Source organism: Notechis scutatus, chromosome 3 (assembly GCF_049901735.1).
Source record: "Notechis scutatus isolate UNSWTSFEM ecotype Mainland chromosome 3, rNotScu1.2, whole genome shotgun sequence".
Taxonomy (NCBI): domain Eukaryota; kingdom Metazoa; phylum Chordata; class Lepidosauria; order Squamata; family Elapidae; genus Notechis; species Notechis scutatus.
This window is the reverse complement of record NC_142011.1, coordinates 26184118-26210395: the sequence shown is the minus strand read 5'-3', so window position 1 is coordinate 26210395 and position 26278 is coordinate 26184118. Positions and strand designations below refer to the sequence as shown.

The window sequence follows — 26278 nt, the reverse complement described above, 5'->3', positions numbered from 1 at the left end:
AAGCAAAGTCGGAGGTTGGTAATTTTTGCTCCAAAAATTACCTCGAGTCCAGCCGCACCGAAAACAACACGTGGCGGCTGGAGGTTTTTTGCAGGCACAGAGAATCAGCGCAGCGCTGCAGGCGGGATTCACCCTTCCCATCCCGGAAACGTTACCTGCACCGAGCCGCAACAGGTCCCCACCTGGGCTGGGTCAAGCCGGCTGCAAGGACATCTGGCGGCTGACGGGATGGACCCGTGGTGGGGCGGTTCTCCCGGCCTGCCGCTGCCTCCAGCTCACCCAGAAAGCTAAATAAGTGATGCCCAGAGCCATGGAACGAGAGAGATGGAAAGCTAGACTTCTTCCCCGGCGCCACCCAGAGCCCTCTGGCAGTGGCCAGAGACAAAGCCTCCTCCGAAGGAGGGTGAAGGGGGTTCTCTCGGGGCAGTGGTGGAATGCGAAGAAGGCAAGACATATGCGCCCCCCCCACCTCAATACGCCAAGATTTCCAGCAAAAAGGCAGCCAGATTTTGAAAAGCAAAGGAAAACCTCTGGCTTTCATGCTAAATCATGGTTAGCTGAAGCACAGTATAAATTAACCTAATTATCTGGGTTAGGTAACCTATTAACCATCCTGATGGTTTAGGTTTGCATCGTGAAATTACACCAAATTTTAAGTCATTAACCACACCTTCAGCATTTCCAGTTTACACCGGGCTAGATTTCAAGATGCATGGTAGAGTGGCATTGAGAGCTGGGCAGCATTCAAAGTTCATAAATTATTATCGATCATAGAAAGAAAAGGGTATATAAGGAATATCTTCTAAGGACGATGACATTTGTACTGTACAGTATAGTATTTTCACGTACTCCTTCCATCTTTGTTTGATCTCCTTTGAACTGGTTACTATCTGTCCATTAGCATCCTTTACTACCCAATTTGTGGCTGTGACCTCCTTCTGAGTTCAGAGAACTTTTGGATAACTTTCCCTGGTTTTCCATGTCTGTTTCTTCAGTGCCTCTACAGATATTGTTCTAATGCTGCTTGTCTCTGCTAACAGCTCTCTGAAATTCTGTGGTCTTTGTCCTTTATTTTGACTTAGCAACTGGGAAACCATGAATTGCTCAATTGGGGATTAAAGCTGCCTAGGTCACTTTCTCTTAGACCAACCTACCTAACAAGGTTGTTGTGGGGAAGAAAGGAGAGAGAACACAGCTTTCAGTAATATACAATTAAGGTGTGCTATAAATATAGGAAATAAATAAAATTGATTTCATTCCACAGTGTCTCTGGTTTTCTATCAATGAGGTTCAGCAATTGAACCAGTGTACCCTTTCCTATTTGCTACAGCAAATAACAGCACAGATAGTCCTCAATTTACGGCCACAATTGCTCAAACAATTGCTCCCAGAAATGCTGTAGCTAAACAAGGAGATTAAGTGAGTCATACCTAATTTATGCAGTCCAGCTGCACCCAAAAAAAATGTGGCCGCTGCAGGTATTCATGACAAGGATGACATGGGCTGGCGGGAAGCCCAGCGACAACAATGGCTCAGCCCTGGATTGCCTTCTCTGGCAACCAGCCGCGGGAGGAAGGTAAAGTCATGACCATGGGATGACGAAAGAGGTGGTTGTGGGTGAGGAAACAGGGAGATTAAGGGCCGGGACCTCTGAAAGAGGAAATGGGATGGTGCAGGATTAGCCCAGGCCTGCCTGGGCAGAAAATAGGTAGATAGGTTAAGGAAGGGATAGAGAGAGAGAGGGAAAGAGAGAGAGGGAACAAGAGAGAGAGAGAGAGATAGCTGATGTATCAGATTGAAATGAGGCCTAGTTTAGAGGCCCTTTTCCACATTGAAACATCTTTGCCAGCATCTTTGCCAGCACATTGAAACATCTTTGGTTTCTAATTAAAGGTTTTGTGGAGAAAACATGGTCAAGACTATCAGGAAGCTCTCACATTTTGTTGAGGCTTTAAACTGGATCCTTTGGACCAGATCTCCACCCTAAAAAACTACTTTTCCCTAATGTATTACAGTGCCAATTTTGAAGGCAAAACCAAAATGTACTGGTAAATTACAAGGAGAACACACACACACACACACACACACACACACACACACACATACACACACACCCTTCTAACCCTGCTGGAACAGGTGATTGGACTAGAATAGATATTATCCTTCTCATCCCTTTCTCCCTCCTTCTTTATTTCTTTTCCTTTCTGTACCTTCCTTCCCCCCCCCCCCTCTTTCTTTGTCCCATTTTCTTTCTGTTAAGTTTGGAGAATAATGGAGACCAGACATCTGACCAGTGACTTCAAACTCTTTAATAACAGTAGATAGAACAGAACAGAGCAAGGCTATGGGCAGCAGTAACCCTTTTATAGGGTTGGCTGCTACCCTATTAACCAATAATATGTGCAACAAGTTCAACTAATACCCAATAAGAAGTGTCCTAATATTGGCCAATCAGGGACTTGTTATGGACCAATCCTTGTTCATTGTTTAAGGACCAATCAGGTGTGCAGGCTTCCAAAACCCGCTTTGCATTTGGGCTTAGTTACTTTTTATTGATTCACAACACCCCTCCCCCTTGGGCTCCGTTTGAGGGGAGCTGTAACAAAATCCTCAAGATAGACAGGCCGTTTGGTCTGTCTGGATGATTTCCGTGGTTCCACCGTGTTTGGCCTAAAGTCCGGTTCCGGTGGAGCGTTTGGATGATCTCTGTTAAACTCCGTTTCGCTGCACGGAAATTCCGTGCTGCTTTCGTTGTGGTTGTCCCCACCAATCAGTGTTTCTTCGGGGTTTCGCAGTTCGGTTTCCCCCATGTTCATGTCCCATGGGAAAGTCAACTCCCTCCCTGCTTCGATTCCCGGTACTTCGCTGGGCCGTAGGGTTTCCGTTTGCCTGTTATCTGTCATATCGAAGTCAATTTCCTCGATATTTCCTCCCCCCCTCAGTTGGTGAACCCGGGGAGCCATGGGCGCTGGGTGGTAATCTCGAACGGAGTTGGTCTATGTGGCGTTTCCACACCCTCCCATCGTCTGTTAGCAGGCGGTAAGATCTAGGCCCTGTGAGGTGGGTGACGGTTGCGGGTATCCATAAAGGGTCGCCGGAGAAGTTTTTGGCAAAGATTAAATTGCCTACCTTAAATTCCCGGCATTTGCTGCTGGAGCCGAAAGGCTTTTCGGGTGCGTATGCGGGGTGGAGCCGGTCAAGGTGCGATCATAGTTTCCACCCCATGAGAAGTTCGGGCGGCGTTTTGTTGGTAACGCTGTGGGGCGTGATGTGCTGCAACAATAAAATTCGATTGATTTTTTCATCGATGTCGCCAATTCCATTTTGTGGAGGGTCTTTTTTACAAACTGTACCATGCGCTCTGCACGTCCGTTCGCCGCAGGGTGCGCAGGCGAGGTTAGCGCATGGCGGATGCCCCGGTCAGCAAGATATTGTTCAAATGGTAATGCTGTGAACTGTGGGCCATTATCTGAAACCAGAACGTCCGGAAAACCATGTGTGGCAAATAGTCTGTTTAATTTGTTGATAACTGAGTCCGTTGTAGTTGTGTTCATTCGATGGATCTCGAGCCAATTTGACTAGGCGTCGACTGTAATAAGGAAAGTGTGCCCTTTTGTAGGCCCCGCAAAGTCAATATGAATACGGGACCATGGTCCCCTCGGAGTTTCCCATTCGGTCGGGATTGCTTTAGGTGGGGCATTGCTGACGTCCTGGCAACGTTGACAAGTAGCGACCCAGGCCTCGATTCTTTTGTCGATTCCCGGCCACCAGACGTAGCTTCGTGCGAGTGCTTTCATTCGCACGATGCCCGGATGTCCGTCGTGCAATACTGCTAAAACAGTTCGTTGCAGTTTGCCCGGATTACGACTCTATCGCCCCACAAGATGCAGCCCTTTGGGAAAACAGTTCGGTTTGGCGGGCTTTGAAAGGCGCCCATTCAGGTGATAGTTGTTCTGTTGGCCAACCACGTTCAACCCAGCGTAGGATGTGTTGCAGGACCGGATCTCGTTTTGTTTCGAGGGCAATGTCTCTCGCTGTCAATGGCGGCGCGTGTAGAGCCTCAATTTGCAGCGTTGTGATGGTTGGGGCTGGATCTTCAACCGATTCTGGGAGTGGTGTTCTGCTCAATGCATCAGCGTGGAGAATTGATTTCTCCGGGCGGTGTTGCAAGGTGTAGTTGTACGCCGCCAAGAATTCAGAGCAGCGGGTCATTCTGGGGGACAATATATACGGGGTTGGTTTATTACCCGCAATAATCCCCAGTAGTGGTTTATGATCAGTAATTATTGTAAACGCACGCCCATACACATATTCATGAAATCGTTTAACCGCAGCCACAATAGCTAAAGCTTCTTTATCCAGCTGACTATAATTTCTTTCAGCTTTAGCTAAAGTTCGCGAAAAAAACGCGACGGGAGCTTCTGCTCCGTTCGGTAATACGTGGGCCAGGATTGCTCCAACCCCAAAAGGTGAGGCGTCACAGGTAATAGTTAATGGCAGAGTCTCGTTGTACTGCATAAGTACAGAATCAGAAGTTAGCAATTTCTTTACTTGTTGGAAAGCGTATTGTTCACGTTGTCCCCAAACCCACGTTGCTTTTTTGTCTAAAAGTCTATGTAATGGTTCAGCTACCGTTGCTTTATTGGGTAAAAAGACGTTATAAAAATTGATAAGTCCAAGGAACGCCTGTAGATCTGCCTTGTTCCTTGGAGTGGGGGCCTTCTTAATTGCCTTTAATTTGTCCTCAGTGGGATGGATTCCTTGACTGTCGAGGAGGTATCCCAAGAACTCCACCCTTTTGGTACATAACTGGCATTTATTTATTTTTTTACTTTGAGGCCGGCGTCTTGGAACCTTTGTAAGACCATTCGGAGTCGTTTTTCTAGAATGTCTCTGTTAGGGGCGGCGATGAGTACATCGTCGAAATACGGTACGACCCCTCTTATTCCTTGTAACAGCCTTTCCATTAAGCTCTGAAAGATTCCTGAGCGACGCCACCCCGAACTGGAGCCGGTTGCATTTAAATACGCCCCATGCGTGACGATAGTTTGCGCTCCGCGGTGGCCGTATCTACAGGCAATTGTTGATACGCCTGCGCTAGGTCTAATTTAGCAAAAACTTTCCCGCCGCCCAGGGAATGGAGCAGGTGTTGCACTACCGACACTGGATATGCACTTTGCTGAAGTGCGTGGTTTAGGGTGGCCCGGTAGTCTCCGCAAATTCTCAGTGACCCATCAGGCTTGATAGGCGTCACTATTGGGGTTTCCCACCGGGCGTGGTCGGTGGGTTCCAGCACGCCCTGTGCTATTAGCTTATCGAGTTGTTCGTCGATTTTAGGTTTCAGGGCGAACGGCACCCGACGCGGCTTAAGGCGGATGGGTGCTACCTCAGGGTTCAAGTTAAATGAGATCGGGGTCCCCTTGTACTTGCCTAGTCCGTTCGCGAAAACGTCTTGAAATTCTTGCACGAGTGCTTCCTCCCAATCGTTGCTCTCGGCACGGTGGACTCCGGCTACAGTGATTCCGAGCGGTCTGAACCATTGCAGGCCTAAAAGACTAGGCCGGTCACGGTCAACGACAGTCAGTGGCAGTGCGACGGTGCGGTCCTTGAAAGAGACCTGGAATCGGCGGGACCCGACAACGGGAATTCGGTTACCCTGGTAATCTTTGAGTATAACCCTTTGAGGGTTGAGGTCTTGGCGGCGAATCGTCGGAACGAGCTGTTGGAGCGTCTTCCAGGACACCATCGAGAGGGATGATCCTGAGTCCACCTCCATCACACAAGGTTTGTTTTCGATAGCGACCTTCACTCTGATTTTCCCGGCATCTAGGGATGTAGCGTGGCCTATGGTAATTGTCTGGTGGGTCTCTTCCCGCCTGGTTTCTTCCCGCCTGGTGGAAGTGGTGGACGGTTTGTTTCTGTAGGAGTGGCTTCCCCATTGGTGATTCAGTTTGTCTCGGGGTGTGCCGATGAATCCTGAAGACTGGCATTCGGCCTGTCGGGGTTTGGAGTTGGAGTTTTGTTTGCTTCTGCAAACCTTTGCGATGTGACCTCTTTTCCCGCAAACGCGGCAGAGTGCATCGAGGAATTTACAGCTGGATCGTGGGTGATTCGCTCCACATCCTGCACAAGGTCGAAGTGAGCGTTGTGTGAACTGGTCTCATTCAGTTCGAGTCGGTTGACCTCTTCCTCATCACTTTCTGACGGGGATTCTAGGTCTTCGTGGTGAGTCGATACCGGGTGTCTCTCTGAGCGAGGCGAGGTATCATTGGCGAGTTGACGTAGCGGCGCGCTGGTGTGGCGTATTCGGGCTGCCGACTTCTTGGTTGCTTCTGCTGCAGTGGCTTCTTTAAGGGCATCGGTGAGGCTGATGTCCCTCTTAGCCATGATTTTGCTCTGGATCGTGCAGTCTTCTAGGCCCAGAACTAGGCGGTCTCGGAGGGCTTCTTCTAAGTTAGAGAATCCGCAGAGGCCTCCAAGGTTTCGGAGGTCTGCGACGTAGTTGGCAAGGCTTTCGCCTTTCCGCTGGACCCTCTGGTAAAATTTGTGCCTTCTGACTAAGGTTGGCACGGTGGGCACGTAGTGGGCCCGTAGCAAAGGCTCGAGGACGTCCCAGTCCATCGCTTTTACTTCGGCTGGCTTGGCAAGTGATTTTGCCATTTTAAACACGGTAGGCCCGCAGTGGGTTAGAAATACAGCTCTTTTTTTGCTGGCTGTTGCATCTTTCAAGTTGTTGGTCTCCAGAAACATCTGGAACCTATCCATGTACGACTCCCAGTCTTCGGTTTCTGGGTCGAATGGAGCGGGTGATACGGCACCGCTGGCCATGTTGCCGTTGATAGTGCGTGTTTGACCACGTGCTCTGTTGGTTGCTCTGTAGGTTAGTCAGCTCTTCGGTCTCCGCATCCCATCCTCGTCGCCAGTGTTAAGTTTGGAGAATAATGGAGACCAGACATCTGACTAGTGACTTCAAACTCTTTAATAACAGTAGATAGAACAGAACAGAGCAAGGCTATGGGCAGCAGTAACCCTTTTATAGGGTTGGCTGCTACCCTATTAACCAATAATATGTGCAACAAGTTCAACTAATACCCAATAAGAAGTGTCCTAATATTGGCCAATCAGGGACTTGTTATGGACCAATCCTTGTTCGTTGTTTAAGGACCAATCAGGTGTGCAGGCTTCCAAAACCCGCTTTGCATTTGGGCTTAGTTACTTTTTATTGATTCACAACACTTTCTGTCCCTTTTCTCTTTCTTTTCTTCCTTCTCTCTTTCTCTCTCTTTTTCTTTTCTCTCTCTCTCTTTCTTTTCTCTCTTTCTCTTTCCTTCTCTCAGGCTCACCCCATTGACTTGGTGTACTGCTCTGCTTGGACTTGCTTGGGCAGGTCCCTCAAGTGAAGCGGGCTCAATGGGGTGGACCTGTGGGGCCAGCACCTAGAACGCGGCAGTGGCGGAGCGTTTGAAAAGTAGAGCAAAGCCAGAGGTCAGTAATTTTTGCTGCAAATAATTACAAAAGTTTCTGGGCTGTGCACAAGAAGGGACACACATGTCAATGCAATTCAGCAACATAAAATAAAGAAATACAAATAAAACAAATCAACAAGAATTGGCAAAGCATCTCTGATTAGATTCTATTCACTACTAAAATCTAATCAGAGGTGCTTTGCCGATTCTAGTCCAATGACCTGGTCCAGCAGAGTTAGAAGAGAATGTGTGTGTGTGTGTGTGTGTGTGTGTGTGTGTGTGTGTGTGTGTGTATGGCTGTCAAAACTCCAAAAACAGGTCAAGTAGCTCTGGGGAGGCTAGTCATAAATTAGAACACTTGCTAAGCAATTGGCCATTAAGTGAGGACCACTTGTATTTGGTTTGCCGATCACCTTGCCACAACTACTCAGTCATGTGACCACCAAACCACACCTACCTGGTCACGTAACCACCAAACCATGCCCAGCCAGCAAGCAACACCAGGCAGCCATGTGACCAGCAAGCCACGCCCACCCAGTCACGTGACCAGCAAGCCACACCCACCCAGTCATGTGACCAGCAAGTCACACCCTCAAATTAGGCCATGCCCACAGAAATTTGAATCCCACCCCTGGGTGGGGGGCACCAAGGATGAGTTTGTAGCACCAAGGGGCCGGTGGACTGAAAAAGTTTGGGAACCACCGTTCTAGGGTGTGAAGAAAAGAATATCTGCTGCAAACTCCATAGGGCATCCGGCCTGTAAGCACACAGCTCAATTCAGTCACCCCGACTCTACCACAAATTAAGGGATTACAGAGCCACGAAAAGGGAGTTACAGTAGTCAACAGTTATGATCCAAAATATTTATCCTGAAACATTCAACACAACACAACACAGAAATTATATGATGAGCTGCTGTTTTGTGGAAATGTGGCAACTATTATTGAAGAACTATTATTGGCTTGGTGATATAGCAAATCACTTAGTGCCATGACTCAGACTGTCATTCATCTAAAGTGTCATGACGCAGGTTCTCTTTCATAAACAGTTATATTCTGGAATTACTAATAGGAGTGAATAGGATTGGAGTGAGCTGTTTGGCATCTCCTGAGAATTACACAGTTGAGGAAGGCTGTGTATTTGATTAGGATGTTCCTGGTACTTAGATTAGCAAGGCAAAGCCCTTTTGATGCCAGATGATCATTTATGTGCTATGTTTTACTGTTTATAGATTGAACAATATGTGTATGATGAGGAAAGAATAGGCCAGTAGCAATCTAATGCTTCAATGCATTTAATCTTTTTTTTCCTTTCCTTTCTATAATTGCTTTGCAATTAATGAAAGGTGCATAAACAGTGATTTAATTAAACATGTTTTTAAATTTTCTTCTGTACAGGCCACACACAAACCAACCTCCGTTACTGTGTGGTATTATTTGTCATAATCTGCCAAAGACTATCGTGGCTATCAATCAGCATCACCATGAATTTATTTTATTTATTAATCAAAATGTATATGTCACCCACCTCATAGAAAGTAACTCTAGGTGACATACAACAATCCAGCATTAATAAAAAGCAAGCCTCTCAAAAAGAATAAATTCAAAATTGACAGCATCAAAATATATAAAGTTGGGTGCCCATCAGATGCCAACCATAAAAGCCCCACCTATTTACGTGACTACGTAACATAGGGGTGGCCTGATTGGTGGGACTGTACCACATAGGGAGGGGTGTTATATATTTGAATGTTTGAATATTCCGTTCTGATTGGTTCGAATAGCCGTCATTGGCCAAGAGCCGCGAGCAGCCGCTATAAAAGAGGCTGCCGCGGCTCCGTTGTTGCTCAGTTCCAGAAAGTAAAATAAAGACAACTGAAGATTAACTTGTCTTGAGTCATCTTTCCCACAACATAACAGAGGAGACAGAAGTTTTAAGAGTTCAGGAAGTTCATACGTGTAAGAATAAACAATGAAGTACATGGCTGAGCAAAATACCTTCTTATAAGTATAATGTTTCTCAGAGGTAAGGAGTTTTGGTTATATATGGAGAGAATTTTTTTTCCAGATAATCCTGATTCTTAGCTGGAAAGCAGTGGGCTAAACTTTTATGTCTTTTAAATCCTCTATTTTGTGTGTCAGTGCTGGAATGGCATTTATGAACTGACATACCCATCTAGTGGACAGTTGGTGAGGTGTTCTGGTCAAGATGCTAGATCAGAACAGGAAGATCCAAGTTCTAGTTCTCCCTTAGGCATAGAAACCAACTGCGTTACTTTGGTCCAGTCAATCTTTCAGCCCTAAACTGTGATTTTTTAAAAAAATTTAATTTTTAAATCTGTCTACCAACTCTCAATTAATCAGTGTGGTAGTCTATCATCCATAATCTTCAACAAAGAAGCTTTCCTTCGATAGTGAATTCATTGGGACTGACTATACACATACTTGGTTGTTCTAAGCATTAATTTTGAGTCTCTGATACTTGACTCCCTGAACTGTATCTAGACTCTGATTTTGCTTGTTGCTCTTTTTCTAATATGGAGTTTTGTGTTTAACCCTGCCTGGCCTCTATATTTCATTGAACTGATATGCAGTTCTAATTTTATCCTCACACACACACACACACACACACACACACACACTTTGGCTTTGTTTTCTTATTACTTCTGCAACTGAACAAGTTCATATTTTAATCTGATCCAATCAAATTTGCAATTCTTAAATAAATGTATATAATAAATGCAATTATCAGTGGGATCCCAGACATCTTCCAGTATGATGAAGCGGTATATAGAAATGAAAATGAGTTAAAGCAGTCATCTGCAATGTACAAGCAGACTGAAAATACAGGTCAGCTCAACTTCACAAAGAGAAAATACTAGGTATGAGGATGGGAGAAGACACTATCTTTTCCTAGCATGGTTCTTCTAGGTAATATAGATGCCAGTTTAACGCTTGAAAATGATTAGATCTAAGATTTGCTATTACCATGAAGATACCAAGTGTCATTCTTGTAGGTGTCCTAGTTCTTCTCTCAGATATGACACAAACATTGGGTAAAGCACATGCAGGTATGTTTTCAATTAAATAGCATTCTACAGAAATGGACAGAAGGACACACTGCATCATGTATTAAAGATAAGTAGTGGTGGTTAATCCATTACATACACTCCTCCAATGTTAAAATGACTATAGACAAATAATGTATATTATGTAGACAATGGGAGTCTACATGACACTTATATAATGTAGACTATGGTAGTCTACATAATATACAGTACTACAGATTATAATCTAGAGTGCAGTTATTGGCAGCTATGAAAGAACATAACCAAGGAAAGGACTTCATGAAATGCAATGATTTGCAGACTGGTAACATTATACCATGGCTGTTACTTGGGAATTTAGGAAATTCTTCTAGCATGTTTGAAGGGTAGTAGGTTCAGGAAGACAGCTCTATACATTTGTTTTAAACCTTCCCTCAATGTATTTTTGAAAGCCATCATCTAATCCTTGAGTATTTATAATCTTATTTGAAGGAACCTATCTTTTTTGCCCTATTTATGCAAATGTATACAATTTTCAAGCATCCATAAATGAGGGATGAGGTTGATGGGATTAATATACAAAAATGCAGCCCTTGGCACCTTATAAATCAGGATCTTTTAGTCTGATTGTTTGAAGGCAATCAAGGATGTGGTTAAATGTTATAGATCAAGATTTTGGGCAAACAGATAATGCTTTAGCACAAGGCTCCATAAATGTGTGCTCGGTACAATATCTGATGTTAAATTTGAGAAGAAAGTACTGGGAATATAAAACTATCTGACCCACGACCACACCAGCTTTGCACTTGAAGGTGCATATATAAAACAATATTTATCTATTAAACCAGGAATCTAACTTTTATAAATTAGATGTTCTATATGTAGTTGAAGGAGGATAAACAGGTTCTGCAATCTGCATCAGAGACAGCTGATATGTGACTTCCTAGATACCTTATTCCTAGATTCCATTACTCATCCCCACTAATCGGGAGTGCCAATTTTTATTTAATAATGTGCTCAGCTGGTGTCCATTCCATATTTTCTCATTTATAGAAATTCCCAGATTTTTCCCATGCATTATAAGGTTCCTGAGGTAAAGTAAGCATCCCACCAGTATTTCGTACTATATCCAACAAGTTTGCAATATTCTCTTGAACAAAGCGTTTGACAGGAATGGTGGTTGCTGAGATATGATATGGGCTCTTCCTGCAAGAAAAATAAAGTTACTCCCTAGAACAAGTTTTTTTTAAATTTCCTTTGCATTGCTGCATCTTATAATCAGCTTATTTTCCTACTAGTGGGACCTCTTGCTTTATATTATTTGCTATATATAAATACAAAATAAGCAGCATGGAAAGCTTCAGGGCATTATTTATTATCTTCATTCACCTGTATTCCAATTCTCACAACAGTATGCAACCATAAAAGTGAAAAGTTGTCAATATGCTGCCATGAGGCTGTTTGTTTTTGCCATCTCAACCTACATGGCCTGCTAATTACAGTGAAGAAAAGGTGATCCAAAGGTGTTTTTTTCAAAAGGCAACTGGACTGTTTTTTTCCTTGGAGACATTTCGTTTCTCATCCAAGAAGCTTCTTCTGTTCAGAAAAAGGTGACCTTACCAATCTTTCTGTTTGCAACTACCTATATTCAGAATTTCAGATGCCTGACAAATAATATTAACTGAATGCTTTTTTTCTTCTCTTCTGTTGGGCAGTTGGAGAAAACACATGATCTCCACATGTTTTTCATATTTTGAGCTCAATAGATGTAAAAATTGTTATGGGCTGTTTTTGAACTAATTGGAGAAATGGGACAGGGTAGAAACAGTAAGAATCCAGGAGTGGCTTAAGCCAGGAAAGAGGAATATTGTTAGCTTATGTTATACAATATGTTATGCAGTGTTTGACAAAGACATTGCTTTCATTTTTACAGAATAATAGCATTGGAAGAGACCTTGGGGATCTTCTAGTCCAACCCCCTGGTCATTTCATACAAATGGTTGTCCAATCTCTTCTTACCTAATGAAGAAGAATATTTAGATGAAGTTCTAAAGGGCAGATTGAACATTGCTTAGTTACAAAATGGCAGAGGTTGTAGGTATAATCATTTCACTCTATACACATTTCTCTACAGTTCTAAAACCTCCCCGTTTTCCATTCTTCCGTGTGAAGATATTGTTATGAAAATCCTCCCATGCAATAGGCCTTGGGTTTCCAAATTCCCAACTTTTTCAACCCCATGAAGGAGGATAGATTCCAGAGGGTATATTCCCCTCTCTTACTAAATAAGATTTTTAGAATTTATTCCAAATTGTTTTGGTAAGTCTGTTTTATTTGTTTCTTTATTTTTCAATATGGTATTATTGTATATTTATTCAATAATAAATTATTCTCATTTTGAAAAAAATACATATTTTTTTCACTTTATTTAAGGCTATGCAGTTTATAGAATCATATAACTAAAGCGACATATTTTTTAAAGTAAATTTTCTTAAGTGCATTTTTAAATGTACATTTTATATTACTGGTAATTTTTAAAGCTTAGAATTATGTTGGACAATGAGGAAATGAAAAGAGTAGAAATTTAAGTGCCTATATGCATCCCTCCTGGAAACAATTTATTATGCTATCGCATCTTTCAATTACAGAACAGAAATAAGACACCTACCTATGCAAACATGCTGAACCTAATGAATGTGAAATTAACTCTGATTGCAAAGGAATCCAGATTTGCTGCCTATATCAGTGTGCGAAACATTGTGTGGATCTGGTAGAACGTATCTAAAAATATTCATTTTATACTTTGAAAAACTACACAAAAAGAGGGGGAAATGTATTTACTCAGTGTGTTGAGAGCCATTTTGATTAATGCATCAGACCAAAACCAGGATACTGTGAGTCTAGTCTAGGCATGATGCCATCTAGATGACCTAAAGATAGTCACTCTCTGCCAATTCTAGTACGCCAGCAGTAGCAAACCACTTCTGAAATCTTGCCAAGAAAACTGCAGGAACATCTCCAGGCAATCACCAGGAGTCAACACTGACTTGAAAGCACAAAAACAAACACAGACAAAACTCAGTGTTCAGCTTATAACAAACAACATTAAACAGAAATATAAACTTTTTGTACAGTAAACAAATGTACCAGGGAAGTAGACAATTATGACTTGGACTACTAAAATAATAAAATATTGTATTGGAAATGATTAGTATAGAAGGTGTGATAACTATTAAAGCAACCCTTATTAAATAAAAAATTTAAATAAAGACAGGAAAGGAGAAAGGGAATAAGGTGAGAACTGGAGAATATTAGCATCTCTGTTCTCCCCAAAAAGCGCTAAGTTCTGAGTCCCAGCAAAAAACTCTTTTATTACATTAATGTGAATTTATTTCATTCACAGTCAGCCAACGGCTTCGCAAACAGTCTTGCAAAGGTATACTAATTAGTTCAGACCTTTATCAATCCTGAAACTGCCAGGTAAAATTCCACACTCAATGCTGACAGGGAAGGGCTGGGTTATACAAGCAAATCTTCACAAGGCTGGAAAGAACAGATGACTGAATGAGCAAGTTGTTTTCTGCAAAAGCCCCCCCTTTTGTTTCTCTTTTAATCCTAATGGGAGGGGCCATTCATCATCCACCTGTGGCCTTACTCCCACATTGACCCTGAGTTCTTAATTGTGCCTTCCTTTTGGCAGCTCTGCGCATGCGCGGGCTGGAACTGGTTCCAGAAACTACCCCACCTCACTGCTGTCCGAGCCCAAAGGCAGCTGATGACTGCCAGCCTGCCCTGGCCCCTTCTCTGCCTCTGACACAGAGCCCTCATCTGAGCCTTCCATAGCCTCCAGGACTGGCCCAGGTTCCTCCCCAACATCCCCACTACTGTCCGACTCTGCTGCCAGTTCTGCCAGCTGCCAGTGGGCCACAACACCATGTTAGCTAAAGGGGATGAAAGTTCTAATTTCATTCCATTCAAAAATATAAGGGAGACAAGAGGTTGGGGAAAACCAAGTACTGTATCATTTACCACTAGTAAAAATTGCAATAAATGGGCAAATATAAGTTCAGGTGAGAGAAAAAGAGGAATGAATCATCAGAAGTTGGGAAAGCAGCTATAGTATGCTGGCATTGCCTGTACATGTATGCAAACTATAAAATGGGAATTTCTATGCATGCTTAGGTTCTGTTTCTAATATCTCTGTGGCCATAGGTTTTTTTTGGACTTTTGTGCATTGTATGAAGACATGTAGAGACACTTTAGGGGGAAAGTTGAACCTAAAATCTCATTTTCTCTATTAATCAGAAGTTTTTTCTCCCTTTTTTCCCCAACAGAATAATCTCCAAGTGTATTAATGTATCAAAGAACATCCTGAAAGAGAGGGAAAAAATGACATGACCAGGACTGTAGCTTAAATTCACTCAAGCATCTTTTGAAAAGAAATCATTCTATGATGCCTGAAGATATTTTTCAGACAATTCATCCAGCAACAGATAACTGTTTTGATTACTGTAAGAAGGTCTCAAATGTAATGAAAGTTTAAAGCTTTCTGACCACTCGGGCAAATTTGGTGTATAAATATGAATCAGTTGAAAAACATTCCACATTAAAATTTGAAATTATGGAGTAAATATGCTCTTTATGTCTAAAGAATTAAAACATAGTCACTGTAAGAGAAGCATACTGTCTCTCTTGTAGTCCAAAGTTTCCCTTTCAGAAACACTTCATTTATACTTATGTCTGGCTTAGTTATGAAGATTTGGAACCAAGGTCTGATTACATCATGAAAATCACACATACTTTCCTACTTGGAGGAAAGATCAGGACAAACTTCAGAATTAATGAATAAAACAAATGAAATGTCTAAAGCACTATGAAATCATACTATCTGTATTTATATATGTAATTTATGTATTCTTTCATTTGTTGGTTTGTTCATTCATTCATTCATTACTCTAATTTATAAAGCCATCTATTTTCCATGTCAAAACTGTGCAAGTCTCCCTATTATAAGTGTTGACAGGAAATATCTGCAGTTGATTTTATTACCGTGTCCAATTTGGAATGGCCTTTAATTGTCAAGTCATTTGGAACAATATAAAGATTTTGAGGCACAATGCCCACAAAACAGCCAATTCCTGTTCAGGGCGGTGTATGAGATTTTCCCCATTCTCAAATCTACAATTAATTCAGTTGGGTAATATAGTAGCAGTTCAGTTCAACAGTTCAGTCTGATAGATTGCATTCATAACTTTTTTTTTTCAATTGACAAATAAAATGGGAGAAGGAAGTTTCATGTTAATATAATGCTATTACAAAATAAACATTTTTTAAATTTTAACCGTTGATCAGATTGTCCTCTGAAGATGGAATATAAGAACACCCCTCTTTGTATTTCCCTGATGCTCTGTTATCAGGAAAAGTAAGAGAAACAACATTAGTATTTCAAAATAAGAAGACAATATGTACCACTTGGGAATGCTGGCAGTGAGATTTTAAAGATACTATTATGTCTCCAAAATAAATTTGTGCCAATGATGCCACCTTTGTTTAAATAAATCATGGCTTTGCCACAATTATAGTTCATTTGATCTGATGTGCCATTAATTGGAGTCCTTGTTCTTTTGGTATTCAAAAGTTTTTTTTCCCCGTGACTACATTCCAATGAAGAACAAAAGAAGATACTGTTATCCTGAGGTTTATATATGATATAAGAAACAAAAATTAAAATAAGAGGCTTTCAAACCACACAGCTCAATGTATGTGTAGTTTTAGGAGCACTGAGAATACAGTCCAGCACTATAAATCAATGTTATAAATGTATAGAAATGTATAGAATGCTGGACCAGCTAAACTGCTATTATGGTTTTCTCCAAAGAATCTTAGGAATTGTTTGGTGAAGATGCAGAGATTTTATCTGTTAATATACTAGCCCCCAACAGAGCTTCTAGACTCACTGTAGGAAGGAATGGTAGTTAAATGGAAGTAATGGGTCCTCAGTTTAAATCTACTTCATCAGCAAACAAAAAATACCAGAAAAGCTAGAAACTCAATAGTTTGTCAAGATGCTCCCCCCACTTTGTAGATTGGAAATAAACTAGTATAAAAACTCTCCTGACTTCACATATTGAGCTTTTGAGACACATCTTCCTCTTTGGCCTCTTGGCTTTTTGTGTTGAACTGCCTTTATGTTGCCACCTCTTAGATCTTTTTTCAAAAGGTAAGTGTTAAAAACTACAGATTATTATCTAATCTGGTTGTGACAACATTTGGGTTAGTTAGGAATGAGATCTAAAGATTCTGACTCCACTTTAGGATGGGAACTGCCTCATCAAGTGCAGTTGTGTCTCCACAAAATGTTTGCCTACAGCATGTTGATTTGGGAAGTATCCAATGATTTCTAAAGCTTTACCAGCTATAAATGGGAATTTTGGAAATAAGAACTTTGGAAATGTTTGCTGACTGCGGGAAACAGTGCATAATAGCAGGATAAATTTAGATTGATCTCATCAAACTGTGCATTTGAGGACCTTCTTGGCTTGTTCTTTGCCACATGTCCTTTGTGACATTTTTTCCAAGCCAAAGAAAAGTAGAAAAAGAAATATGAGATCATTCTTAGGTTACAACTCTGTACATATATAGCTACCCAAATGATGGGATTTCTCTGATATTAAAACATTTTTAGCAAATGGCATAAAACATCATCTGACATACATCATATAATGTACAGTTGGAAAAGAACATCACCCAGCATCAATGAATCCAAATTGTTCCTATTTGCACCAGGGGTATTAGCAGTTGTTACTTCCAGTATTCTTCTCTCTGGACTACATCCTTTAGCAGGGAGGAGTTAAAAAACCACCAACCTACATCTCCAGATCTTTCCAGCTCAGCACTGCATCATCCCTTAGCTTGTCTTCAAGATGATGTCTGGCTGTGGCACTGATTCCCAGGAGATTAATAAAAAGGATAGTCATCACGGGTCTTAAAGAGTCTTGGGGAACCTTCTGCTGTTGTCCAGATGTTCACCCCAGGAAGTGAGTGCTTCAGTCCTTCTCCAAAGGAGTAAAGGCTCTTCAATACATAAGTTGAGTCATCTTTTGAAAGGATGCTAGACCTGTTTTTTAAGCACAGGCTTAGTGCTAAAAGTTCTAAATCTTGAACTCTTGAATGAGGATGGTACAGTGTTGCACAAAAAGCAAGTTTAAACTGGAAAATAGAGCTGGGTTAACTAACCACATGTTGTTGACTCAGTCAACTATCAGTGTATCACAACTATCTATTGTTGCTGCCAACATGACATTTCACACAATAATTCTTTTTAGTGTTTGGAGTTGGTGACATTTTGACTACACCATCTGACCTACTTCCCAAGCTATTTCTGGGTATTTCTGATCATACCATTCACTTGCAACACCAGTGAAAATGAAGGGTACTCATTACTATCAACTGATCGCCCTCTCCCACTTAATCCAATGCTCCTTCTTCATCCCTATGACCTGTCAGCCTGGCCATTTTGAATGCTGGTTTAGTATTCTTTCATCCAGGTTCATGAATTTCCTGAGGGGTTAATTCACACAGGAAGCCTTTGAGCACCTGCCTGCATTTGGCCATCCCCATCCTTTTATACATAAAAGAGAGTTCCTAGTAGTTGTTTTTCCCTCTGGCAGGTGACATTAGCTGGGAATGCTAATATGAAGCCACCAATCGATTTCCACCAATCAATTTCCTTTTCTTAAAACAATAAGGATAGTAACAGCCTTGTAACTCAGAGACAACAGGGACTTGCAATAATGGCCCTGCAATTTATGTAGGTTTCTTTTCTCTAGATCATGGACCAGAGCATAGTCCTTTAAACCAGCATCTCGCTTTGTAAACTAAAATTTGAGCTCACAGCATTTTAAACTGTTCTATGTCTATTTGTAATAGGCTGAGCCTATTACAAATGTGCATGTGATCAATATTTATATTTAAGATACCCTATGAAAACAATAGTAATTCCTGAGGAATCCCATTTGTAGCTTTCAAACCAATACTAGAAGGAACTTGGGGTAATTGTTGCCCTAAACAGGATTTGGAGGGGCTGGGAGCCCCTATAATTGTCATTGAAATTCTTTTCTTTATGTTCCTGAAGAGAAACCTGGGATTTGCCCAATCGTTCATCCTTCCTGTTTGCTGTCACGTGAAAGGAACCAGTGCAGAAATGATGCAAAATGTCCTGGGGACAAAAAGTGTTGCCAAGGTGCCTATGTGAAACAACGCTTGTCCCCTGAGAAAGGTATGATACTCAGTTCTTGGAGCTGGTCTGGATCAGCTACTTCTCGATCTTGTTTAGTCCCTTTTCAAAGGTCATCTTTCTGATAATGTAAGAAAATACCCTTTTCCTCCTTAATCAACCTCCTTTCTTGTATCCAGCCTTTTCATATGAACCATCAGACTACAGAATGCTGTCTTTGGGAACTGCGTTCACTTCCACACTGCAGAATTGCTAAATAAATATATTTATCTCCATCGTCTAAGATCCAATAACCTGCAACAAAAGAAATAGAGAGTAGTATACAAGGCAATAGTGGGATCCTACCTTAGATGCTACTGGTTTGGTGGGTGATCGCATGTGCACGCAAGCCCATGTGCATCCCTAACACATGCACTCCTAAATAGCCAATCAGCTGAGAGGATGAAGAAACAAAAAGCTAAAAGCGACCTTCCCACCCTCCCATGCGCTTTTCGGTCTTTTATCCTCTCAGCTGAGGAGGCTTGTTTTTGTTAAGTTCGGAAGGTCGGGCTCATAAAGACGAGAGACTTCAGTTCAGTAACAACAGCTCTTTATTTATCGGCAGGAACAAATCTAAAATAATAGCAGCCGCGGCGGCTCTTTTATGGAGCTGGCCGCGGCTTGGCGGCCAATGACGCTGCTTTAAGTCTCCCGCGCTTGGTTTTAACCAATCGCGGCAGACTCTTAGCGAGCCTATCATAACTGCCCTGGCTGTCCAATCAGGTAGCGGTTGCAACAGACCAATGGGAATGCAGGCTTTCAAGTCTCTGAATATGGAACAGTTTTCCTCCTCTCAGCTGATGGAGGCCTTTTCTTAAAACTACTAGTTCGGCCGAACTGGGCTGAACCAGTAGCATATTACCACTGATATAAGGTACAAACAATCAATTATTTAACTTTTCTGTTTATTATAGTGAAGAAAGAGGAAAAAAGAAAACATACAGTATAAAGCTAACAACCCAATAAACAATTTTAATTAGTAGTAACTTTGTTGGATACTTATAATTATAATGAAATAAACACCCTAACTCATATATGATTCTTTACTTCGATTTTTACAGGAAACCCTGAGATCTGTCCAGCAGTTACTATGACCTGTACAGGTCCTGTTCAAGATCAGTCTGCAATAGACGAACAGTGTACAAATGGTAGGAAGTGCTGTCAAGGCCCATGTGGAAAGGCCTGCCTTCTGCCTAACAAAGGTATGGTAACCAACTTTAATATACTCAGATGTGTTTAGTCAACAGAAAATGAGTGAATCAAAGGTTGGATCTTCAGCCTCCTTGTGAATACAAGGGCCTCCCCCTGTACTTTTTTATTTAGTAAATGTGAATTGGTTCTAGTATCACATGAATCTGTTATTTATTGTTATCTGTTATTATTTAAAATGGATTCAAACTACACTCAGAATATATTTTATTTATTTATTTTATTTTTCCATTAAAATAGGCAACTATAATCTTGCAAATGCAAGCTCCATTTCAACCCCTTAGAAATTCTATCCAGTCCCAATAGAATTGAACTGGGTGGGTTTTTTTTTTTTAATGTGGAGGAGAAATCAGGTGCAAAATGAGTATCTAGAATGCAAGACATAACATTTTGCCTGTTCAAATCCCCCCTCCCAACTCAAAATAATTAAGACAAAAATCAAATTTTAGTCTCATTCTGTTGAAATCACAACATTACTGGCAGAACATTGGGTGGGGGGAGGGGAATGCAGCCCTCAGGCTGAAACAGATTCCAAACTCTTGATATACATTTGGCAAAACTATGTGACAGCAGGCTGAATCTTGCTTCTTCCACATTTTTCCAGGTGAGGTTTAACTCTCGATGTATGTAAATTAGAGCTGGAAAGTTCCCAAATCTTGTCAGTTATCACTCTCTTCCTTGTCTGTCAAGTTCAGATCTCGCCCTTGGCTGATACTCTATTTTCTCTGGTTCCCTAGCCCTTATCAGCAGTGATTCCTAGAAAAAACCCTATTTCTGGAAGCTATCTGAATTTTTTCAGACTCATTTGAAAAGAAATGAATTTTGCAGCTAATTTTCACGGACTGCAATGATTAAAAATACTTAATCTGGTGAACAGATTAATCATGGCAGGATCCAATCTGAGTCGGTCACCTGAGCCAGAGGTTTTGTCTTCCGAGCTTTCGGAGTCATGCTGGAGCCCATCTTCAGGGAACTTCTCTGCTAGAGGATCCAGATTGGATCCTGCAACATTATCCTGGGACATATATATTTGCCTTCATTCATGAGATTAATCATTTTTCAGGCATGCGCATACATTGAAAGATAGAACAACTAAATGTAAATCATCGCCAGCATAGGATTTCTGATTTCTGCAGATCTTTTCTGATATCATTAAGATTGTCACATCGTATTTTTAAAGTGAAACCTGGAGTTTGCCCAGGTGTCAGTCAACTTTGTTCAGATGTTAATTTTAAAAACAAGTGTGAGAATGACGAGGAGTGCCCACATCAAAAGAAATGCTGCGTAGATGTCTGTGGAAAAGCTTGTGTTTTCCCTGTTCAAGGTATTGTTCTTGGTAACTTGTCTGAGTCAGTATTTTTTTAGACCCTCCTCCTCCTCCTCCTTCTCTTTCCCCTCCTTCTCCTTTGTAAGAAATTGAGTACCTGTAGGATCCATATAGTGTGTTCATTCTAGGGTCATGCTAAGAAGGAAAAAGTCAGCTTCAGTTGCATTACAAGAGAAGGATAAGGGTGGGGGAGGCAAAAAAGCCATCTAAATCTTTTCCATGCTAATCCTATGTCATTTTCTGTTTTGAATGTAAAAGTCTTCCTAGCCCCTCTTTTTCTTCTTAGCATCCTGCAGCATTTGCAAAAGTTGTCAGTGGTCTCTTGCAAGAAGAGGTTGAGAAGGGATTGTAAACCAGAGTGAAGGGTAGCAATGGAGATGCTTCTCTTTACCTTTAGGAGCAAGGAAGACACTTAGCATCACTTGAAGCACCGTCTCAAAAGCTTGTGCAACCAATGGGAAGAGTTATTTCAAGACCATCAGTGAAGTGCAGACAGTGGGTGGTATGGAGTGGTGAGACTGTCCAAAAAACCCTTATTTATTTATTTATTTATTTGATTTGCCAATTGTTTACAAGATAATAAGTATAAGTGTATACATAGTTGTGAATACATGAAATGGGTACATATAAGAAAAATAAAAGAAGAATAAGAAACAATAGGACAGGGACGGTAGGCACGTTGGTGCGCTTATGCACGCCCCTTACAGACCTCTTAGGAAAAGGGGTGAGGTCAATAGTAGACAGTCTAAGGTTAAAGTTTTTGGGGTTTGGGGAAGAAACTACAGAGTCGGGTAGAGTATTCCAGACATTGACCACTCTATTGCTGAAGTCGTATTTCCTGCAATCAAGTTTGGTGCGGTTAACTTTGAGTTTGTATCTATTGTGTGCTCTTGTGTTGTTATGGTTGAAGCTGAAGTATTCATTGACAGGTAGGACATTGCAATGTATGATTTTATATAACATACTTAAATCAGACCGAAGACGGCGTAATTCAAGGTTTTCTAGTTCTAGAATTTCAAGTCTGGTGGCATAAGGTATTCTACAACGAGTAGAGGAGTGGAGAACTCTTCTTGTGAAATATTTCTGGACTTTCTCAATTGTGCTAATATCAGATACGTAATGTGGGTTCCAGACTGATGAACTGTATTCGATTATTGGTCTAGCAAATGTTTTGTATGCTCTGGTTAGTAGTGTGATATTACCAGAGAAAAAGCTACGTAGGATTAGGTTAACAACTCTTAATGCCTTTTTGGCTATGTAGTTGCAGTGGGCTCTAGCACTTAGATCATTAGAGGTGAGTATTCCAAGGTCCTTTACAGAGCTTGGGTCATCAACAAGATCTTGACTATTCAGCTTGTATTTTATTTTCTGATTTTTTTTGCCAATATGTAAGACAGAGAATTTATTTGTTGAGATTTGAAGTTGCCATTTGTTTGACCATTCTGATACATAGTCAAGATCTTTTTGTAGGGTAGCAGTATTGTCTGTGGTATTGAACAGCTTTACATCATCAGCAAAAAGAACGCAATTGCTCTTAATATGATCACAGAGGTCATTTATGTAGAGTATGAAGAGAGTTGGTCCTAGAACACTGCCTTGGGGGACACCACTATTGACAGGTACAGAATTTGATAGGACGCTCCCAATTTTGACCATTTGTTGTCTGTTTGCCAGGAATGCTTCTATCCAGTTATTCAGTTGTCCAGAGATACCATAGGATTTTATTTTTAGGAGTAGTTTGTCGTGTACCACTGAATCAAAGGCTTTACAGAAGTCTATGTAGATTGCGTCTATTGCTTTGCCCTGGTTGAGTTGTGTCGTCCATATGTTTTTGCAGTGTAAAAGAAGAGTTGATGCTAAGCATGTTGGGCATTTTAATTCAGTTGTAATCAGATGTGGGACGTGGTGGCTCAGTGGCTAAGATGCTCAGATCAGAATGGTTGGCAGTTCGGCAGTTCGAATCCCTAGGATCGTGTAACGGAGTGAGCTCCCATTACTTGTCCCAGCTTTTGCCAACCTAGCAGTTCAAAAGCATGTAAAAATGCAAGTAGAAAAATAGGGACCACCTTGGTGGGAAGGTAACAGCGTTCCGTTCACCTTCAGTGTTTAGTCATGCTGGCCACATGACCACAGAGATGTCTTCAGACAGCACTGGCTCCTCAGCTTTGTAACGGAGATGAGCACTGGCCCCTTGAGCCAGAAACGACTAGCAAGTATGTGCGATGGGAACCTTTACCTTTACCTTGTAATCAGATACTGTCCACTTAGGCTTGATCAGGCATGTGAGATCCCTAACCACCAATTATATCACCTTAGCGGGGTCAGATTGCCTACCAATGACAGAAATACAGCAATATTACATATTTTTCTGATTTGTATAGAACTAGTCAAGCACAGGCCCAGCTGTATCATTTGATCTCTGGTAATGTATCTGGTTTGTACTAGTTGTGAAAGATAGATTGAGAGACATGGTGGGTGACAAAAACTTTCCTGAAAAAAATATCACTTACTTTTGGTTTCTTTTTCAAAAAATTCTTACAGAAGTGCCTAAAAGTTGCCCCATAGAAACCATAAAATGCCCCCGCATTTTTAAGAAAACCTGCCAGAATGATTATGATTGTGGAGGCCTCAAGAAGTGTTGCAGCTTTAATTGCTTTTTACGATGCATGGACCCACAATAAGGTATGTGGAATGTGAGTTATTCAATGTCTGCAGGATAACTCGTAAGATATAGTTAAACTATATTTATCTAGTGGATTATGAAATCATTCCAAAATTATGCGTTGGAACCTGAATCCCAATCTGCATATTTATTTAATGTGATATCTCAATTAAATATTTAGCTTTCACAATTAAAGGATGTTAATTGTTCTTGCATTAACATCACTCTGATTTTATTTCTCATACAAGAAGATATTCTTATAAGCCGAAAGTAGATAAAAAAGGGGGAGGAATTGGGAACTGGATTTTTTCAGTTAAAACAACCTATTGTAATTCGCCTTTATTTTTGTTTTTGCTTCTAGGACTCGTTGGTCTCCTTCCAAACAAGAGGAGCAAAATAAACAAATCATCTGTCATCTCTATCATTCTTGGGACCATTTGGAAAAACAAAAATCACGGATAAAGATGATAATTAACTTCCCTGTGGTACAATTTTGCCACTTTATTTGGTGTTCCTCTACTATCTTTAGCAACTTGTACCAAGTACTGAGGTAGTCAATTAATGTAGTCAATAAGGGTATCATAAATCACTTTGGGATGTTGACTCAGGGGCTTCTAATAAAGCAACATAAAATAATTCCTTTGGACTACATTCAGTTGGACAAAATATTAAGTTAAATGTCATCATCACAAAGGGTTCATAATACAAACAAAGCAAAGGGTTCATAATACAAACATTTCTTAAATCACATTTTAGTTCCATCTTGAATCCAATACTGAATACAGAGAAAAGTAAATAATGGAAGTACTTTTCAGATCATGAATCTCACAATTAAGAAATAGAAAGATTTAGTCAATAAAACACAATGAATATGAACATATAATATGCATTCCACCAGCAATAATCCCTCACTGTACAGAAAAAGCAGCATGTACTTATTTTTCAGACCTCTGAACTCAGACCATAGTCTGAGCCATGGTGGTGCAATGGTCAGAGTGCAGTACTGCAGGCTACTTCTGCTGACTGCCGACTACCTGCAATTTGGTAGTTCAAATCTCACCAGGCTCAAGGTTGACTCAGCCTTCCATCCTTCCAAGGTGGGTAAAATGAGGATCCAAATTGTTGGGAGCAATATACTAACTCTATAAACTGCTTAGAGAGGGCTGAAAAGCAGTATATTGCTACATGCTATTGCTATAGTGCCTACATGGATGTAGTATTTTAATTGCAAAAATTAGATGGCCCAAGTACATGCAGCCCAGTTTTTGGTCTCCCTTCTGTGTCTTACAGCTGCTTCTTTGTTTCTCACAGACCTAAAACAACCCTAATCAAATAAAATCTTATTTGGGATCATGAAGAGAAAAGAAATACTCTGAATTCTGCATTCTGAATCGTAGCACCAGTATGGTGGACAGAATAAAATGTATTCCTGCTCAGAAACCATTATCTATCAATGTAGATGTATATGATAACATAATCGCAGCTAAGATTCCAGTACCCATGAGGGCAAAATTCATTTTCACTACTTGCTTTGAGATACTATTACTTTCATTATATTTTAAGATTCTGTAAACATCACATAGGAAAAGTTCAAAATTTAATGCTTTATCTCAAATAGTGGTTTACTAGCAGGAAATATTGTGCATTCAGTAACTATCATTGATAAATATCTTTGGAAAATTAAGGATTAAAAATTTTCAATGTCAGAAAAAGCTTCAATTCAATAAATTTGCAGAATAAGGTCCACATCTGAAGGATTGATGATATATATATTTTAGTACTATACTGCCCTCTGGTGATAACTCAGAAACATAAGTACTGTATGCAGATCTATAAATTTTAGAACTTTTCCTTGTTTATTCAGGTGGCTGGCCATCTGAAAAATGCCACACATTTGATAACTAACTGTTGCTATGGAAATCAAAGGAAGACATCACTGAAAGGAAATTACTGCCTCTGCTCTTCTTTCTTTTCTCAGTTTAATCATCATTGGCTAGGGTCATGGTCTTCATCCATGGTCCATTTCTTGCTCTTCTTTGCTTTTTTTCATCAGTTAGCATTTTACCCCTCAAAATCACAAAATATTATATTGTATAATATTTTCATCTGGACTGGCTTGGACAAAATTCAGCAGCAGTTTTTGTGCGGCTTTTGATAAAAATAGGATTGCCAACATGATTGCCAATGTCCGATGTCAGATATGGAAGAAGAAGGAGAAGGAGAAAGAGAGGGAGAGGGAGAGGGAGAGGGAGAGAGACGGAGAGGGAGATGGAGAGAAAGAGGGAGAGGGAGA

The 26278-nt window shown here is 40.9% G+C and overlaps 1 protein-coding gene and 1 long non-coding RNA gene across 2 annotated transcripts; both read left to right on the top strand.

Moving 5' to 3' along the window:
- Positions 1-9331: 9331 nt before the first annotated feature.
- On the top strand, positions 9332-16261 carry LOC148131114 (uncharacterized). The gene is made up of 3 exons (XR_015748321.1): positions 9332-9491; positions 13161-13289; positions 14847-16261. It is a non-coding gene; the product is annotated as an uncharacterized LOC148131114 (long non-coding RNA).
- A 393-nt stretch (positions 16262-16654) lies between these two features.
- Positions 16655-24830, top strand: LOC148131113 (uncharacterized). Its single transcript, XM_087958960.1, has 6 exons — positions 16655-16732; positions 18647-18790; positions 19849-19989; positions 21177-21320; positions 23865-24005; positions 24347-24830. Exons 3-5 carry the CDS (start codon positions 19878-19880, stop codon positions 24002-24004), a joined length of 396 nt encoding a protein of 131 aa, XP_087815086.1. The 5' UTR covers positions 16655-16732; positions 18647-18790; positions 19849-19877; the 3' UTR covers position 24005; positions 24347-24830.
- The last annotated feature ends 1448 nt before the right edge of the window (positions 24831-26278 follow it).